General features: G+C 34.8%; 1 protein-coding gene across 1 annotated transcript in view; it reads left to right on the forward strand.

Annotated features, from left to right (window-relative positions):
• SPOCK3 (sparc/osteonectin, cwcv and kazal-like domains proteoglycan (testican) 3) overlaps nucleotides 1-19,483 on the forward strand; it is a 144,086-nt gene that overhangs the window by 67,508 nt on the left and 57,095 nt on the right. Inside the window, exon 4 of the mRNA XM_010586063.1 lies at nucleotides 15,920-16,034. Within this exon, the coding sequence (XP_010584365.1) occupies nucleotides 15,920-16,034 (115 nt within the window). The remainder of the gene's footprint in view (nucleotides 1-15,919; nucleotides 16,035-19,483) is intronic.

The raw sequence follows: 19,483 nt of genomic DNA on the forward strand, positions 1-19,483 counted from the left end.
AATAGATTTACTATTACAAAATAGGTATCTATTTTGTAATAGTAAATGAAAGTAATTTTCACAGACCTGGTTCAATGTATGTCAGTTCTACTTTTTAAATTGGGCTAATCCACTTGCCTTTCGGTTTTTATCTGCATTGTTACTAAGCAATCTGCTGTAGACTTAACTATCAGTTGAAACATTGCCAAAAATAGTAAGGTTAAATCATCGCCTGCCATCTTTGGTAATAAAATAATGCAATCTCTCTGAAATAAATTATTTGACAGCATGCTGGTCCATATTTTTGCAGCTGGAAAAAGCAGCTTCTTCCAAGTGCTTTGCCAGTACCAATTTGTTTTTCTACTAAAACCAACAAACCATGACCAGCCCTCCTTCCACCCCATCCTCTCCCCTCCCCCCAAAAAACCGCAAACAAAAAACCTGTAATCTCATTTCTTGAATGGGACTGATCAGTAGTCAGTGAGATAAAATGTATCTTGCTTGATTGATCCATGGAGTATGCTTTATGAGGATAAACTGATCTTTACAGAAATACTGGAAACTCCTTGTTTATTGTTTAAATGCTTTAAAAAGGCTAATAATAAAAAATCAGGAAATGAGATTGTCTGGTTTTCCAGCTTCCGCCATCAATGGGTTTTGCCAGTAATGCTTGTAATTTTATCTGGAACCTTTAAATTGACAGGATGTGGTGTTCAAAAAAAGGCAGAGAAACATCAGAAGGGTGACTCACTTCACTTAATCCAGTTTTCCAAATAGGCTGATGTACTAAAAATTCCAAATTATATATAACTGATCTCTTTTTATCAACTGCATTCAAAATAAATAGCTGCTAAAGCTGTAGAGAATGGAGATGGTAGCTTAGATGACTTTATGGAACCTTCAATATTTTGAAATTCTGAGCAGCTCAGTATTTCTTAGACTAGGATGGCATATTTATACTAGCAAGAATTGAATTTCTCCTTTTTCATTTGCAGAATGCTATGTTTGTTTTATATCAAATTATGTATTGGATTTACATTAAAATATACATAAACTTTAATACTTCAATAAAAAATTAAAAATGCTACTTTATGGATTGGAAAATATTTTCTTAAGCCTCCATCTGTCTAATAACTTTACATTGTTTCTTAAAAAAGTATAAAGTTTTCTCTAGAATAGAAACAATGTAGGCTGGAAGGACAAACTAATAAAAGAATAGGACAAATAGGGGAAAGTGAAACAAGTGTCAGTGTTTATTAAATAACTCTCATATCACAGCAGCAGTATACTGATACGAAATAATAAATTTAGAAAGAAGTCAGATTCAGAACCTATTCATGAAAATCTAAATTTATATGTTAACTGTCAAACAGGACAGCCAGTAAAACAAGAAAAATCAAATTGCTTAAAGTGAAGTTGAGAAGATAGTTAAAGATTCAGATTTCTTAAACTGTTAGGTTGTATTAGAGACACACATACTTATGTGGAGAACAGCCTTTCTCTGAATGGTAGCTTTAACCAGCAGAAGTTAATCTTCTGAAAATAGTATTGAAAATTTTGTTACTAGGATTACAGCTAAAATAATCAAGAATCATTTTGGCACATGAATTCTTTTCTGGGAGAGTGTATCCAAATCATATGCAGGCAGAAATGTACAGGAGCTGCCACTAGCATAGTTATGCTTGTGGAGTGATGGTGGGGAGCAGAAAACAGTTCTGAAAAGAAACCAATATAAAGATGGGTCTGGAGCATTAAGGACAATAAATAATGTTCTTAAGTTTGCGTAGCTGTTTGAAACATTAAGGCACATGAGAAAACAGTGGAGAGGATAGTGATGAGCTGTGCTGATTGCAAGAAGGGGATCAAAAAAGAAGATTGTCTCAGATTTACCAAGCGGAAGCTCATTAGTGAGCGTGGTTTCAGTAGAGTGGAGGATAAAGAGGGTGGTAATCAAAGAGGTAGTTAGGTGGGATAAGAGGTTTTTTATGATCTTGGAAGGCTTTTGTTTGGGCATTTGGTGGGGTTTTTTTGAAACAAATGGGAAAGAACCTTTTTATAAAGGAAGAGAGAGAGCGGTTAAAGACAGTGGGCATGAAACAAGATACTGTCAACCTAGGGAACAAATTTTGAGAGTCAGTAGCAGACAATCTATGATAAGAATGGGATTAAAGAAGATGAGATTGAAAGTGGTAAATGGCAAACAAGAAAACTGTCTCAGGTCTTGGCCTAGTCAAAACATTCAAATATTACAGTAATAATTCTCTGAAAGAAGACCCCAAAGAGTGTGCCATTGTAGGAGATGGTATGGAAAATGCAGGTAAGCACTTATTAGAAAGGAAGAAGTTTAGTGGTGTGTGGTGTAGTTCTGTTCTCGTGTCTCTGACAGCCTTATATCCCACCCCAGGCATGTCATTCCCTTCTCCTTGGAACATTCCTTCCTATGTCCCAGGGGCAAGGGAGAGCCATGGCCACCTAAATTGTCCTTGCACTAAAGATATGTGAGGAAATGGAAGAAAATGTAACAATAAAGATGTTTCTCGTTTGGCTGTAGATATATGAATGGGATGATTATACTTTTTTTTAGAAAGCAGTTTCTCTCTTTCTATCACCAGTATGCCATAGAAGTCAGTAAGTTTAGGTCCTTAAAAGGGATCATTTTCCTAAATTTATCCTGTAGGGTAAAATATGTAGCTACACAATGGTACCTTAAAAAAAGAAAAAAAAAAAAAAAGCCAAAAATCTAACTTAAATGCCTGCCACCTTTTCTTCCTCTGTTATTTTCTCTTAATTCCAATGCACAGTTTGTTTTTATATGCATATCTAAACCTGACTTCACTTCCTAGTGCACTGAACTGTGGGACTGGGACCTGGGGTTTTTTTTTCCTTGAATATGTCTCCTTGTCTCCTCTTAGTCATAGTGGAATTTAAATATACGCTTATCAAGTAGCAGTGAACCCATGGATCATTTTGTTGCTTTAAAACAGATCCTCTTCCATGTACCATGTGTTATGGAGAGTTATAATAAATGTAGATTGGTTCTAATTTCTTTCCCTTTTCCTGTATATTTAATTTTCTTCAAAATTAATTCTATTTTTCCTTTTAAGAAGGGTTTTGGAACAACATAGATGTAGCAGGCACAAAAGAAGATGTACTTAACATTACTTAGCCATTTTGGTTTTCTTTAGCAATTAACAGAACAGTAAGCATTTTAAAAGCTACAGAACTGCAAATGAAGTGAAAATTACTAAAAAAAAAAAAATTATTCAAATTAAAATTTTTTTAGAACTTACAATTAAATTTAGTAATCAAACAGAACAAAGTGTTTAGCTTCTAAAAAGATATTCTTACATGCTATTGATGTAGGTCACACTTGCACTTAGCAAGAAACTGAAATACTGTGAAGTTTCAAGTAGTAACATCAGACACAGTAACAGAAATGTACACCAACAGTGCTATAAACTAGTTATGCTGACCCAGAGAGAAAGAAAAGCTTCAGTCCTAGTAATTTCACAGATGTCAGTAAGGTAAAATATCTGTAACATTAAAGAATCATCTTTGAAGTCTCACTCTTTTTTTTTTTTTTTTTTTAATTTGTAATTTTGAAAAGCTCACAATGAAGTACTGTAAACATGAACCAATTACTATGTAGATATTTCACTGAAAACAAACTCACATGTATCAGAATTGTTTGAATATTCCTTCAAGTTTTCAGTATTTCTGATGCTCTAATTCCAATATACTGGTTTTATATACTTAAGAGTCTCTGCTTAGAATACATCTGTAATATAGAATTTTAAAATTATTTTGAAAGGGGGTTGATGTTTGTGTAGTCTTCTGTTAAATGCGTACTAATCTTATTTCATGGTCTTTAATAAGAGACATTTAGCATTCAACATTGTGATACTAAACAAATACACGTTGTCATAGCTCAGGCATATTAAGATTATGGCTGTAAAAGAATACAGTTCTTCAATTAAACCACAGAAAACTGTCTGGGATTCAGGTTTTCTAATGGCATACCTGGTAACCACATTCACTTCCCTCCCCAAATCATGTCCTTTAAAATATCCAAAGCCACGTATGGAAACATCCAGAAGTTTCTGGGTTGTGTGAATTTCACAACACTGGGTCTTGCTGTGAAGTTCCTGATCACTTCAGGACTCTTTGAACCATTAATATACACCTGCCACTGTCCCTCTTGGAAGAAAAAAACACAAAACCAACCAAAGATGAAACCTTGAAGAAATTGATATTCAGAAATGTTCAAAATGTTTTAGCCAGCTCTCAAACAAAATCCTTAAGGTTTTCTTGAGAATATGGAGTCCTTCAGAAAACCTGTCTTATGTCTGCCTTTGTCAGTTTTCTTCAGGGCTGTGGTTGTGATCTATCCCAACTTCAGTAATTTCTAGCAAAGAGAACTGTCCAACCTGTTTGTTTACATGTCCAATGATTTTTAAGCATCTGCTTTCTGCTAAATTTACAAGCAGCAAATAATAATAGACCTTTCTTCCACAAGTTAAGACATTGCTGCTTGCTCTGCTTCCTTGTTTTTGTACATTAATCTTGAGATCAAATGAAACCAAATATTTCTTAACAAACAGGTGCACTCTTGGATGAGATCTTGAGTAAACAAGAAAAAAAGTATGAAAGTAAAATCACTGAAGTCCCCAAAGAACAGATCTGGACATTGATGAGAACCGAGAGACAGACAGGGATCTGAAAAATATGACTGAGTATCAGAGGTAGCTCCTCTGCATCATAGCAAAGTTTCAGAAAAAAAATGGAGCATTGTAGGCCACCGTGGACTTACTGGAAGAGAAAAATAAGAGTTTGTGTAGCAAAATTTGCTGCTCTAGCTCTTAATTCAGAAAGACATATGAAGACTTGGCTTTGTGTTGTGCTGATTTTAATCCATATGTGTTTGACATAGAACAGGGAAATCTTTTGTGTGTTTTAGAGATCAAATACTAACAGCAAAAAGTAGAAAGATTTAGGCACAGTTCTGTGTGTCTCTACACAAGACATATCTCTGTAAGTTCAAGAAGAGATACATGTAATCTAAGGAAAAACATCCATGCTTTGGAATATTAACCTCCACTTGCACAACAGCATGTTTCTTCCCTGACAGGGTGAAAACCATTATGAACGTGGAATTTCATAAACATTTCCTTCACTGATAGCGCATGTAGCCTTCTATTTTGGACTGTTTAATAAATAAAATCTAGTACTTGGAGTTCAAATGAATTTCAGCATACATTTCTAGGTGGGCGAAAAAAGAGTAGAGAGCTGTAGAGGCAATGGTAAGAAAACTGAGAGTGCCTAGGTGTGTCTAACTTCTGATCCAAACAGTGATTCTGTAGTGCGCTGATGAAGGTTTCACCTAAATGTAAGTAACCATACTGAATTTCTTTTTTTTGCTTTCTCTTTTTTTCTTTTTTTTTTTTTTAACAATTGACATAGTATAGTTTAAGTGTCTTATAAACTTGGATGGGATAACCCAGCATGGACTAGCTAGGTCTGTGCACATTACTTTTATTACTTTCATTATTTTTCCTGTAATTGAAGACTAATGAGCATGCCCTTTAGATGCTATTTTAGCTCACATATAACTTTATAAATATTTCAACTTAGATTTAATTAGATAAATTGAAATTGTTTAATTAGTAATGCAATCAGCCAGCATGGCTTAGGAAGCCATACCACATTAAAAATACAGTGATAGTGCATGTTAATAAGCAATAAGCACATTCTTTTAACAAAAAATTCCATGCTTTTAGAAGCCATTTGTGTGTTATTATAAAGCTTTATAGCTTTGCTATTACTTTTATTTTAGCATTGCCATTACTCAGAAATTTGCATGTCAGCTGAAAAATCAGTGAATATCTTTCTTGGCTGATTTTGAACCAAAAATATGCAGCTGTTTTTAAGATGGTTTAGGAGAATTAAATGGTTTTGCTCACATTTTAAATTTTTCTTTGAATATTAATTTTCAAATCTGAAGTGGGAACTCGAAAAATGTAAAGTTAGTTTTGTCTGAGCAATATTCCTTTTTCTATCTCAATAAATTTTCTTGAAATTGCAAAACTGTGAATGCCAGCAATGAGGTACACCAAGGATCTCATGTACATACAGCGCTGAGTGACATTCTGTGCATCTGTAGCTTGGGTCTGCTAAAAGTGATGAAGTTTGAAACAAGGAGCCTGGTGAAATGCTGAAAGTTGGACTATATGGGCAAGAGTTCTGAATAAGGGTCAGAATTTATGTACTTAAGTATATGCATGTGTATGTCAGAAAGAGAATTTTTTTTATATTAAGCATGCTTACAAGAAGCTGTTAGTGTATTTTCAAACTGCATCAGTGTATGTAATTTTGGAATAAGCTAAGATCAGAAGGAATAATGTAGGTAGGAGTAATATGGTTATATATTTTTAACCCTTTTGTTAATCAGTTTTTTTAAAACACTCTCAAAATATTTTTTTTATATTTTTATATTTGAAATATCTTGTTTTTTACAGAATTTATTGTCTTCAAAGAAAATTGAAATATTAATTTGGATATGAGGTAATATATTACTTTTTTTACACAAAAAATGATTAGAAGCATTATTATTAATACTTTTGAATTTACTGGAAATAGTATGTTTCAAGTAGGGATATCACAGGGTTTTGTCATTTAGCATTAATTAAAGCTTTACGTTCTCATTTGTTGGTATAAAATATTAGTCTACCTGTTTGCAAAATGTGTAGAATAAGATGGTTAGGTATATATTTGCCAAACTGAGTAGGTGCCTAAAAATTCAGAGGGCTGACTTAAAAAGCAGATAGGTCCTTAGAAGGATTTTCAGAAGCTCCTAAGCATCCTGTATCTCTAAAAGCCTCCAAGCAAAGAAAGGTAGGTGCCTAATTTGAATAATCCCAGTAGGCATCTATCTGCATGTTTCTGTGACTTAATATGTTTTCTAGGGTGTCCAAAAAAGATTTAATAGCTAGTTGACCTGATTTCAGGCTTTTCTTTTTATGCCATTGCACTGCAGAGCACTGAAGAAAACAGACAAGAGCTATAGAGGTGAACAGGAAGAAAACTGCATACAGATTATCATTTTGTCATGTAAATTGCTTTCCCTAGTTCATAGCTTTATAAACAACATATCATCAGTTCTCTTTCAACCGCAAAAGATTTTCTTTGCTCAGGGTCTTGGTTCAGTAGGCACTTTTCCTTTTGTTCTCTGGTCAAAATGCTAGTTGCATGTCTTTATGGTTAATATTTTTTAAATGTTATTTCCATTTTTAATGGTAGTACTTGTTTGCTGAAAAGGTTTTTACCCAAACTCCAATTGTTTAGGTAAGTAATACACATGATTAACAGGTTACTGACAGGACAAAAAGGCATCTGTAGATCTGGATGACTACTCATAGATAAAATTGCACATGAATTTTTAATTTCTAAAGCTTGAATTAGTTAAAAATGTGGTATCTTGGCATTATGTCTAGCTGGTTTTATTTTGAAGTTCTGTATTGCAACTGCTTGTGCCTTCTTGGCTGCTTTTTGTAAAGAATTATAAAATGTTATAATAATTTCAAAATTAGGTTTAGCACATGAATGTCACTAACTCTGGCCATATTTTCACCTCCCTTTTAAGCCAACGTAAAGAGACACCCCTGCACAAAGAAGCAGTACCAGACATTGCCTGGAATCAGCCCCTTGTGTCAAGCAGTCCTTTATCTCTCTTCCATGTTCTCTATCAAGTAATGCTCCGTGTTGAACTGGACCTGGACCATAACCTGATCAACACTCACTCTGCCCAGCCCGCCCCCATGATTGGTGACAGGAATCACCAACCCAGTTAAAGCATACTGTAGTTTCTTAGATATTTTACTTTAGGAGACTCAAATCTGAGGCCATAACTTCACATAGCAATTTGCACAAAATACAGTAAAAGCAAATTTTGAGCAGGGGAATGTATGTAAGTTTTGTGAAATAGGGATAAAGTGAGAAAATGGGGAACATGGATAAGCAAAATAGCATGAAATTAAGTTGAAAGCACACAGTACTGAGTCCTGGTAATCAGAGATTATCTGTTCAACTGTCAGAGGTACCAGGTTCTAAAAACGGAGAGAAAACAGAGATCTGTACTGATACATGAATGTGGAGCTCTACAGGAGAGATTTCTACCAATAAGACACATGATGATACTGGAAGAAATTTTTAACCCTTCATTCTCTTCTTCAGCATGTATCTTCATGGTACTCTAGCAAAGAGCTCTTTTCTCAGAGATCCTGTTGATTGCATCATACAAAAATCTCCTAACCACCCATTGCTGATCATCTAGAAAATAGACAGGGAAGGAAGAACTGTAAGCTTTTTTGTTAGGAACCTGTAAATTTGAGAGGATATTCTAAATTCTCTCAGCCATTCTATTTATTTATACTATTACAGCTAGGTTTTGCTGCTCGACCTATGAATATTCAGTTGGTAGGTAGCAGTGCGGAAGGCTGTGGTGTACAACTTGTAGACTATGGTGGTAAGATTTTGGAATTCCCCAATGCCTACTGATGTCCCCAGTTTCACCACCTGCACTAGATCACTTATTCTCCTCTTCTGTACACTGGAAGGTTGGTTAGAGCTGAATGAACAAGGGTTTGGAAGAGTTGAGGAGTCAGAAGTAGGGCCTCTTATTCTCTTCTCTCTCACTGGTTAGTGTCAGAATCATTATCCACACCCACAGTTGGTAATAATAAGAAAAAAGCCCTGTTAACTTCTTCCCTATATGGAGTTATATGTTCTAATTAAGTATTTGTAGCATGTGAACTAATAATTATCAGGTGAATCTGAATTTAATTATTCTTCAGTGTATTTTTTCTTAGAATTAGATAGCATGCCCTGTTTAATTTTAAATGCACAAAAAAGTCATGGACTTCTACAGAACTCTCATTATTGAGATAAGGTACAATTAAAGATGACAGTTACCTTTCGAAGATGAAACACTATTTAAAGTTGCATAAATATTAGTTATTGGTTATCTAAAAGTAATTTACTAAATGTTCAGCATTAAATGTGATGGTGTTCTAGAAAGCATTTCTGTAAGCATCATATACCTCAGCACATGAAAATTTCTAAAAGACTTTAATTCACATTGAATTCACACTTCACTCAATACTGCGAAGTTATGTTTATATGGTAGAAAAGGGTGTGTTGACATATGTGGCTGAACTTCAGTCTTTCACCATCAAGGGCTTGAAGCACATAATGGATGCGATATGCAGTGGAGATCCAGGTGTATTCCCTGGCAGCTAACTTCTGCTGACTTGCATACTGTAGGGATGTACCCCATCTGCTTCCAGCTGTCCAGTAGGTATAAGGTAAAGGAAAGGAGGAGTTGGAGGGAGTGTCTGGAGACTGCAACTGAAGGCACTAGTGCATGAGCTTCTGTTCCTTACTGTCTGGAGAAATCACATGTATCCTCATTACTTTAGTTAGTTTGTTTAAAAGCTGCTAGATCTTCCTGGCAAGACGGTACTACTGTGGAAAAATAAGTTATCTTGCCACTGAGGTAGGAGCATTCTCACAAAGGAACAGAATTAAGTCTGTGAGAAAAAACAAATTGATAATATGTTGGGAAATGCCAAAGTTAATTTTGCACAAGCACTGTTTGTCTTTCTTTTGGGGTAGACTTATAATGCAATCTTAATTCTGTTGCCTTTTTTTCTGCAGGATTCTTCACTCACTTAACACACAGAATGGACATACCTGTCTTCTATCTAATCAGTAATTCATTTTCTCTGCACTGTTCAGTACAGTCTCATGTATTCTATTATACAGATTTTGAGAAGTCTGCAAATAGTAACTAATTTATACTCACACACAGTCCCTCTGTGTGAGTGTTGTTTTACAAGTAGAATATGGTTCTGCAGACAGATGGAAGCAGAAAAAAATATTCGTGAGATTTGGATGTCCCATTAAAGGATTGTTTTTTCCATGTTTCACATTGCAAAGCATTTATATGTTCAATTCATTTTTGGTTTAGTTTATGTAAAAATATTTAGCATGTTCCCAAATCAGATCTCAGGTTCTCAAGAGCTCAGGAGAGCACAAATAAACTCAGTACCAAACCCAATTTTGCTGCAGTTATCCAAGATCCATGGACCAGCATAAGCATTATTTTCCTTTTCTTTCATGCAGACTCCCTAGTTCATTCATTACACATCTTTCAATCTCTCCAGCAAATGAACAAGATTTATGCAAGCAATAGTCTTTTGACACTGGTTCATTTCCAGAGCTGGTCTGTCCTGTACTTTCTCATTGAATAAGCTTGATGCCATCTGGTCCACCCATTTTCTCAAAGCAAGATAAACTATACAGGTGTAATTCCTGACAGATTTATCTAATCCTGGTTTTAAAGACAATGATTAAGATTCAATAAACTTCTCCAACAATTTATTTTAATAGTTCACTACCCTTATTATTAGAAAGTCTTCCTAGTATCTAATCTGAAACTTTTCTGCAGCAATTTAAGCCAATTTCTTGAAACATTCATCATGGTATTCTTTTTGGGTATCTTTCAGATGCCTTTTTCCTATTTGCCAGCTGTTATGCAAATCCTCTCTTCTCAAGACTGAACATCCCCACGCCCTGAGCCTCTTTCTCAGTGACTCTATTTTCTAGGCCTCTGATCATTGTTGTTAATCTTTTTTTGGACTTTGTCCAATTAATTCCCATCTTGTTTGAAACCTTGTCACAAAGCTGTAAAGGGTACTCTATTTTAAGCACTGCCAGAGCTGTGTGGAATTATTTTACGTGTTTTGTATGTTGCAGTCCTATTTATATATCCTGGTATGATAATGTTTTTAAACACCAATTGTTCATAATGATCACTAGATTTTTATGTTTCCTTTGGAAGGGTTTTCTAGCCAGTTGTTCCATAGCTTGTATTTTAAATGTGATTATTATGTCTACCTAAGAGTAGAACTTTGCAGTTTTCTGTATTGAATTACATTATATTTTTAGCCTGTTTCAATAATATGAGTATTTTTATTATAGTCCTGTCTTCTAAAGTTATTCCAGCCTCTTTCATGTTTAATAGGATATCTTTTATTTCATCTTCCAAGCCATTAATAAAAAGACAGAATAGTTCGAGGGTTGTCACTTACCCTTGCAAAAGTCTACTCAGTGCAGCCTTCTATTTTAACAGTGATCCATTGATTGTTACTCTCTGAGGATCACTTTCAACTAGTTTTGTACTCATCTTACAGTATGAGCACACAAATAACATACTTCCCAGTATGGCTTACCAGTTTGCAATGTAAAAGTGTGTGACAAGCCTTGGTAAAATCAAGGTACTTGCAATCTAATATGTCTCTGTTTTCTAGAATTTAATCCATAGAATGAAACTAGATCTATTATGATTTGCCTGATAAAACCCTATATCATGGTCCCTCTCCTTTCTTCTTCTAGGTGCCCAGAAATCAAACTTAAAAGCTGGGTTTTTTTCTATAATTTCTGAGACCATCTTTTCCTTCCTTATTTATTTTCTTCATTTTTCATTAATTTCCAGTCTAATAGTACATCCTCTGTCCTTCATAAATTCTCAATGGCTGTAAATTTGCTCAGCCAGTTCAAGTGTTCAAGGATGTAAATATCAAATGCAACTAATTTGAAAAATTCTAGACTATATAAATATTCTCTGAATATTCTTTTTCGCTCAACATAGAGATTTTACCTCTGTATATGTGATGCTCATGCTGACATATTACTCCTTTCTGTAGAGGTTTCCTGTGTATTTGAAGTCATCAAAGAGTTTTCCCAAGTCACAGATTTTTATCAGCATCCTCCCCGTGTATTAATGACATGCGTACTGTCATTCACACTTGAAAAATTGGGTCAGTTGGTCACAGGGGAGTGATTTGGGGGTTTTCTAAAGGTAAACATGTATATATGGAAATGTATGATATTTACCTGGAACTTGGTTTACAAACACAAGGGAAGTTGGAATTGTTTGGAACTTAATGTAACAAATAAAATTTATCCTGTCCTTGTATTCATGCCCATCAAATGCACACAAAAATAATAATTTTTTTACCTTGTATCTTCATTTTTTTCATTATTTTGCCATGGAAAAGTAGGTGGGTTTTTTTCCATTTTGGGGCAAAACTAGGCTCTTTATATATATATGTATATATGTACATATGTATATATGTATCTTGGCAGCCTTTGACAGATAGCTACTTTGGAATGGAAGGTAGCAGACCTTAATGAAATATATTACTGTCATTTAATCTTTCCAACTCTATAACAATAGTTGTAAGAGCAGAGCTCATGAATTTCAAAATAACATACACTGTGGTAGTTGTTCCAGAAATATAACTATTCTCATCTTTACTGTAATAACAGTAAAGCTGCATGAGTCATGTCTAAAGATGACATATATTCTTTGATGTTCTTTGATGTTTAATTGCTCATCTCTAGTTCACTAAACAACTACTTTGGGCAAATGCTGAAGAATGTTTGAGTCCATTTAAGACTCAACAGTTTTTCAAACAGGCGGAATATGAGTAAATAAATTGCGTTTTTCTATGGGACACTTGACAGTACAGAAATGAGGAATTTTTCATCCTGAAATATATTGCCAAGAGACCCTGACACGGTACATATTCTTTGTCTGTATTGAAATGATTTTATTTTTTTTTTGAAGCACTGTGCAGCATATTGCTCTGAAGTCAGAAATACCTGTTCTTCTGTCTTGAAACAAAATGTGTGAAAATTCAAACAGCTGAAGCATCCTTAGAATCAAACATACAAATGAGACATGGTGAAACTCCAGTGTAGAAAAATGACATGCTAAAAGGAAAGGGGAATCAAGATCAGAAGATAAAAAGCTAGATATATTCAGAAGGAAAATGGTATTTTTGCATGCATATAAGGGATTGTGATGAAAGTAGCACAAGCGGTTAACAGTTTATAAAACCAATATAAATAAGGAATGTTGTGAAATCCAAGAGATGAGTTTCTTGAAAATTTATGACATATTTTCCCCATATAGAAAAGTCACTAATAAAGCCAAATAGATTGGAATTATTTTGTTGCTATACATCACATAATAGTTCTTGTGTTTTTCTGCTGTTTAAACTATTCAGATATTTTCCCCACAAAACAAATTATTTCATCACTGTTCCCAACACTACCTCTCCTTTGTACTGCCACTTCTTATCGTGTCCTCACATTCTGTATGCCACAGATTTCTTTTTCTATGGAGTTTTTCAGGTATGTTGCTTGCCTCTTTTACTAGTTTGAGAGTAACGTTGAGGGAACTCTGACCTGCCTTTATTTAGCTGAGCTGCCTTTGCAATATCCCAGTGCATTGTTTATTTGGGGAACAAGGACAAGAGGTTTGAACAAGAGTTATATTCCTGGTGTCATTAGCTGCTGATATGAAATTGTCAGAACAGCCTCTTGATTCATTTCTAACTTAGGCAAGCACCATGATTTTGCTTTGTTTCTGGAGACAAGGAATCTCTCTCTGCTGCCTGCCTGTCCATAAATTGAGTTCAGTGAGTGTAAAATTCTAGCATACCTGTGAATGGAGTACTGATTTGGAAGTGTTATGTGCTGACCTTGCACTCACTAACTCAGGTATCAGTGCCGGTGGCAGGTGTCAGGCATTAAATTTTTCTTAACATTTAAAAGGGCAGTGTTGTTTGCAAATAGGACTGTGTAGACAACTTTAAAGAAAAATAAATCAGAAGGACTAAACTCACAACTAATTATGTTAGCAGGAGCAGCTTTGAAGTATTTACTAGTTTCTTCAACATTCAAGGGAAACAAAATAGAAGCACTGGAGTCTGTAAAAAAAATCTCTCAAAGAAAGGATTAAAGAAATCTTCAAAAAAATAAAAAAGTATTCCTCTGTTTTCCACTCTTCATATTCTGATTCTCAGTAAAACAAACCTGAAATGGGTTTGTATGTCAGTTTTAAATGGTGATCTCATTAAATTCAGTCACCAAGAGGAAGTAATCAAAACCTAAAGCGCAGGTGTTTGTAGGTTTGACTCTTTAAGCTACTAAGATTGAACAATAAAAGTTCTCCAATCTTAAAAAAGGGAAGATACCTCTTTTCCACAGAAGCACATATTAAATTTGAGCTATGATCCATTCTACTAACTCTGAAGATTGTTTCAACTATTAAAATATGGATTAGGTCATGCACTGTCTGGAAAGGGGTCTGGCGGGCATCATGGGTAATGAAAGCAATCTCCTGTACAGCCAGGATAATTGTGCAGGGATACAAAAGGTATTCAGTTGTTTCATGGTCAACATAGGTAGAGCCGTTTGCTTTGCTTCAATTTTCTGGTCCTTTATGAGACACTAATACTATTCGTATAGCTTTCACTTGGAGTTGATCTGTTGTTCTTTTTTGTCAGAAGATTCTTTTAGTCTCATTGTCCTTTAACCATGCCTTTTTGGCAAAAGATAGTGCATTCAAAACTGAACTATAATGATGATTTTAGGTAAATACACAAAAATTGACATATTCTTTTCTCTCGCTTCTAATATGTCTTCTTTTTGGTATTGGCAGTGGTGCAAAAAGATATTATTTCAATACAGTGATGCAGTTCAGCTTGTGCTGGGTAGAGAACTGCATGACAGTGTGACAGGGTTAGAAGTCTGACTGCACGAAAGGTTAATAAAGTTCTGTAAATTCACAGTGCTTATATCTGCATACTAGTGGAAACCTCAAGTGCAGTCTTTCAGGAGGCTCCTTTATTCCTACATAGCTACAGTGCTCCCACCCCTTACTCATTTTTAGGAGGGAGAGAGAAACTTCAACTTTAGGGTTTGCCAGAAATCCTAGTAATTGTATAATGGAATTGCATTAAACTGAAGTTAAATATCCAAACAGAAAATGTGCCAGGGAATATAAGGCACAAATTCTGGTGAGATTGTTCTTCTGAAGTGTTGTGATGCACAGAAAACACTTCATATTTTTATTTGTTACTTGAAGTGGTTTTCTGACTCCTACACTTTTAAGTTATATATCTCTTACCTGACTAATGAGACATCTTCCATCTTTTGTTTAAATGAAGTGTTATCCATAGCCATCTTCCTCCTTTCCTTTTCTTTTTCCTCCTTTTCCTAAAAAGCTCTTTGTAGATATAACTTCTTTTTTTTTCCTTTGTTTTGGTTTGTGTTTTTCCTGTTACTACATTGGCAAAATGTCCTGCAGAAAGATCTGTATGTCAAGAACTTTCCTTTTAGAATAAAAGTTCAGCTTCTCAGTAAGAGTGACAATGTTTACAGTAGGGTTATTTTCCATGTATGTGGTCTTTAACTATGTTATTTTTATATGCTTGAAACAACGATTCCATTTCCTGGTTAGATTTAGTTAATTTTTGTATGGTTTCTCAATTGGATCTGTAAGTATACAGATCAGAACCACAAAAATTAATCTGTTTCTATATCAGAAAAGACTGTCACTGTGCAGAATTGCATCAGGCACAGGCACAGCTTTCCATTTTATTTGTTATTGCTTATTACTACAATACTGTCATCTTAAAGGTAGAAATTAAGTGATAAATTCTATAATTCACTGTTAATCGCTTCCTATCAGTAATGAATATTGTTGCTTTATTTGCTCATATAATACAAATAAAACCAATGCAGTCTACTTCCATTTAGTATGCATATTCAAATCAGTCTAACACCACAAGTGCATTCAGGCTTGAATTGAGTCTGAAACTGTAGCCAGGTTAGGGAACAAAAACTTTTTATCTTTATCTAATCTAATTCTTAGTACAAAGGTAGCATATACTGCAGAAATTTTTTCCTAGCACCTATGTCTGCAAAGGTTTAAGCACTTCATGAAAGATTGCTTCAAAGTACTTAAAGAGCTATGATTTTTATTATAAAAGATGTTTATATTAATGGTAGTCATTCTCTTTCCTTACAGTGCAAATTAGACTATCAAGCCTGTGTCTCAGGAAAACAAATCTCAGTGAAATGCGAAGGACGTTGCCCTTGCCCTTCTGACAAATCCACAAATGCAGGCAGAAATTATAGGAGAGGTGAGTGATGGTAATTTGTATGATATATTTAACAGCTTGTTTCTAGAAGGAAATAAGATTTTGCTCACAGAAGAGTACAGTGATCACAAACAGTGATTATTCTTGAATAAAACCAGCATTATTTTATTTTATTCAAGGTTGTTTTCTTTGCTGTAGGTTTTGAAATTGTGCCTACAGTAAAATACCACTGTATTTTTCAAATGCAGCTATTGTAGTATGAGTTATCGTTGTTCTTTTTTTACTCTTTAATACTCCTCGAGATGCTTATGGCTGTACTTGAGACAAAGAAAAATTCATTCCTTGCTCATCAGTGTTTTCAGTTGAATATTCAAGAAAATGAAGTGTGATAGAAAAGAGGAAACTTAAAAGTCCTTGTTACTGCTCATAGGAGCAAGCAAATGCACTTACACTATGGAACTATTAGTAAAGGCTGTCATACAAAAGTGAGTTCTTTGTCTGAAAAGTGATAGGAATAAATCAGCTTCCTTTTGGACCATGCATGAGATTAGGCTGCTGGAAAATGCAGTTGCTTTGCAATGCTGCTTAGCCATTGGTGCAACTGGAGAAAAAAATTTGTGGCTAAGTGTATTTGTATTTCAGTGACTCCCAGGTGACTTTGGAAGGTTGTTGTTAAACAAGACAGGATACCATCTTTGGTACTCCTGAATAGAGAGCCATCATAGCATGAGGTTTTAGGCCACCATGGACCTGAATTTGCTGAGAGCAGCATGACTGGAGATCTGCATTTTTGTATTTCTTTAGACTGATCTCTGTTAGATGTATTTTTTTCTTCTTTCTGTATAGTCACACTTTTGATGAGTAATCTAAAATCTTTATGCAATGTATCCTCATTGGAAATACACCAAAATTTGTTTTTGAAGGGTTTTTTTTTCCTGTAGCAACCTTATAATGATAAAAGAAACTAGCATTACATTCCTGGATTATGTTAACATTAGTAATCCATTATGGTTTGATGCTCTATTCCAAATTTATTGTACAAGAGAATCTTATTGTTTCCATGATAAGCTGTAGCTACTGCCAAAAGTATTTTTTTCCTAGTTTAAAAAATGAATTAATGTTCGTTTAACAATGAATAGAGAAGACCACTGCAAACATGGACCTGTGTGCGTACATACAAGTCATTAAAAAACTTCTCTGAAACACTCCTTTAGGTCAGTTTTTTGGTCTTCAGCAATAGCATTGATGTAATTAAATATTGATTGAATATGTGTAATTAAATATTCTCTATGCTATAACCCCTCTGCAAAAAGATACAGCCTTGAGGTTTTTTAAAGCATTAATTTACAATTTCATGTAGTAACTGTAAATAAATAGATAAATCTGTCATCTGCTCATATTGCCAGCCCCAATGAAAAACACCGGAAGACCCAGCCTTATATGGTTAATGTGGCCCCTTTGATAAGACATATAGTATAGCATTAATTCAGCTGCAGTTTTCACTAGCAACATCTTCTGCATCTCCAGCATAGATGTGGGGATATTTGCTTAACAGTGGGCATGAAGTGAAATTAAGATAATGATCTGAGAAGCATCTCTGTGTGAGTAGCAGGCCTACTATTCTCCAGTGTTAGTTTTTTAATATAGTATCATTGCCCTCAGTTTTTACAAAAAAAAATAAAAAAATTAGCATTTTCTCTGCTGGAAGCTGTTTTACCTGATGCAGTTGGTTTTGTCTTTGTGTGTGTTCTTTCAAGCACACTATTTCTATTTTTAGTACTCCTGTACTTAAACACTGAAAACGATCTATAGACAAATGTTATTGGCTTCAAGAAAATGGAATAGTTCTTAATTACAAATAAACTCCTAGGAATGAACTCTTGAAGATTTATACTGCCAAGGGATCAAGATTACTTGTGCTTAGTTATGTAAAAGAAAAAGAAAAAAGATCCTATATGAGTATGGGAATTAACACTAATCCTGTCCTGACAGATTGTTAGGGCAAGCAAAATACAGGGCTTTTACAACTGCTACATTTTACTGCAACATTGAAATTTGAATATCATTTCTTTACAAGGCCAAAGGCCAGGAGACATGAGAAATATAAAAGTGAGCTGAGTATCATTACTGAAATTTCAGCCATTATTGTAACAGAATACAAAATTTGTTACAAGTTTTGTTATAAGAACTTTTGTTGTAAGAATACTATTATTTTCTTTAAATGGAACTCCATTAACTGTTCTAAGCTGTATACACACGTCAGTTGCTTAGAAATTTGATGAAGCTAAAGAGGCAAAGTAAGATTAGTGAGTGAGTGTTTCCTAAAATACGTCCCCAAAGACAGTTTTTCATTTCTTCAGATTGACAAATTCTACTGAATTTTTGGTGTATCTAGGGAGCAAAGTGTGTCTATGAACTTTCCCAAAATAGTTTTGTTGTGGAACCTCACACTCCTATGGGAAGCAAGATTAAAGCACTATTCAGAAAGACAGATTTGCCTTTTAAAATATATGTGAACCTGATTGTAAAATCATAGGAAACTCTTAGTTGGAAGTAAACTCTGAAGTTTATCTAATCTCTCTCTCTGATGAATGCATGGGGCAGGTGCGGGCTTCCTAGTTTTTGTGAAAGCTGGCTCATTTTAGTGATACACTCTGTAACATTGAACCTGACCGACGTGCAGGGGCTGTTAGCTTGAATCCAAAAATGAAAGGGCTAAGAATTTGATCTAGAACTAAATATATAAGTTGGTAATAAAACAAAACAAACAAGCAAAAGAGGACACAATAAAATAAAGATCTTTCCTTGTCATATTTCTGTTTTGGTTTTAGTTTAGAGAAAACAATGAGTATCACATAAACTACAGCAGGTGCTCCAGTAATTTTTAAAAAAGAGAAAGAAAAGAACAAATTTAGTGTACTGCCATAAAAAGAGAGGGAAAATCTGAAGAGCACTTGAGGTACTGTTAGAGGAAAGGGTCACACAAAGTTAGAAATAAATGAAGATGAGCAGTATGGAAGAGGTGGCTTAGGGAGTTGTGTAGAAGCAGAATGAGAAAGAAAGGTAAACCAGAATGAATGGGAGGCACCACCACTAGAGAGACAGAGGTGTTAATTAAGAGACAAGTGAGGAAGCACTTATAGGAGCCTGTCTTATTTTCCAGGTGTAGCCATTGCCTCATGTCCTATTTTCACCCTAATCTCCTTTTTCAAGTATGTGCCAGGATTTGGGGTATCCAGGTCATACTGGCTTGCACAGTTGTGAATGTAGGGGTTTCACTGAGCTGGAGTCTGCAGGTGTTTATTTTCCTAAGCTCCTCTGAGTCTTTTTTCCAGTGGTTATGTGGAACCAGAAACTAGGAAGGCTTCTGTGCACTGCACATTTTACAAGACTGGGGAGAATTCTGTCCCTTTGGCAGTGTCTGGGCACCATTTTTTGCCCAAAACAATCCTCCGAGACATACTGAGCCCTGTCCCTTGCCTGTTGTGGAG

Source organism: Haliaeetus leucocephalus, unplaced genomic scaffold (genome assembly GCF_000737465.1).
Source record: "Haliaeetus leucocephalus isolate CR32 unplaced genomic scaffold, Haliaeetus_leucocephalus-4.0 Scaffold140, whole genome shotgun sequence".
NCBI lineage: Eukaryota > Metazoa > Chordata > Aves > Accipitriformes > Accipitridae > Haliaeetus > Haliaeetus leucocephalus.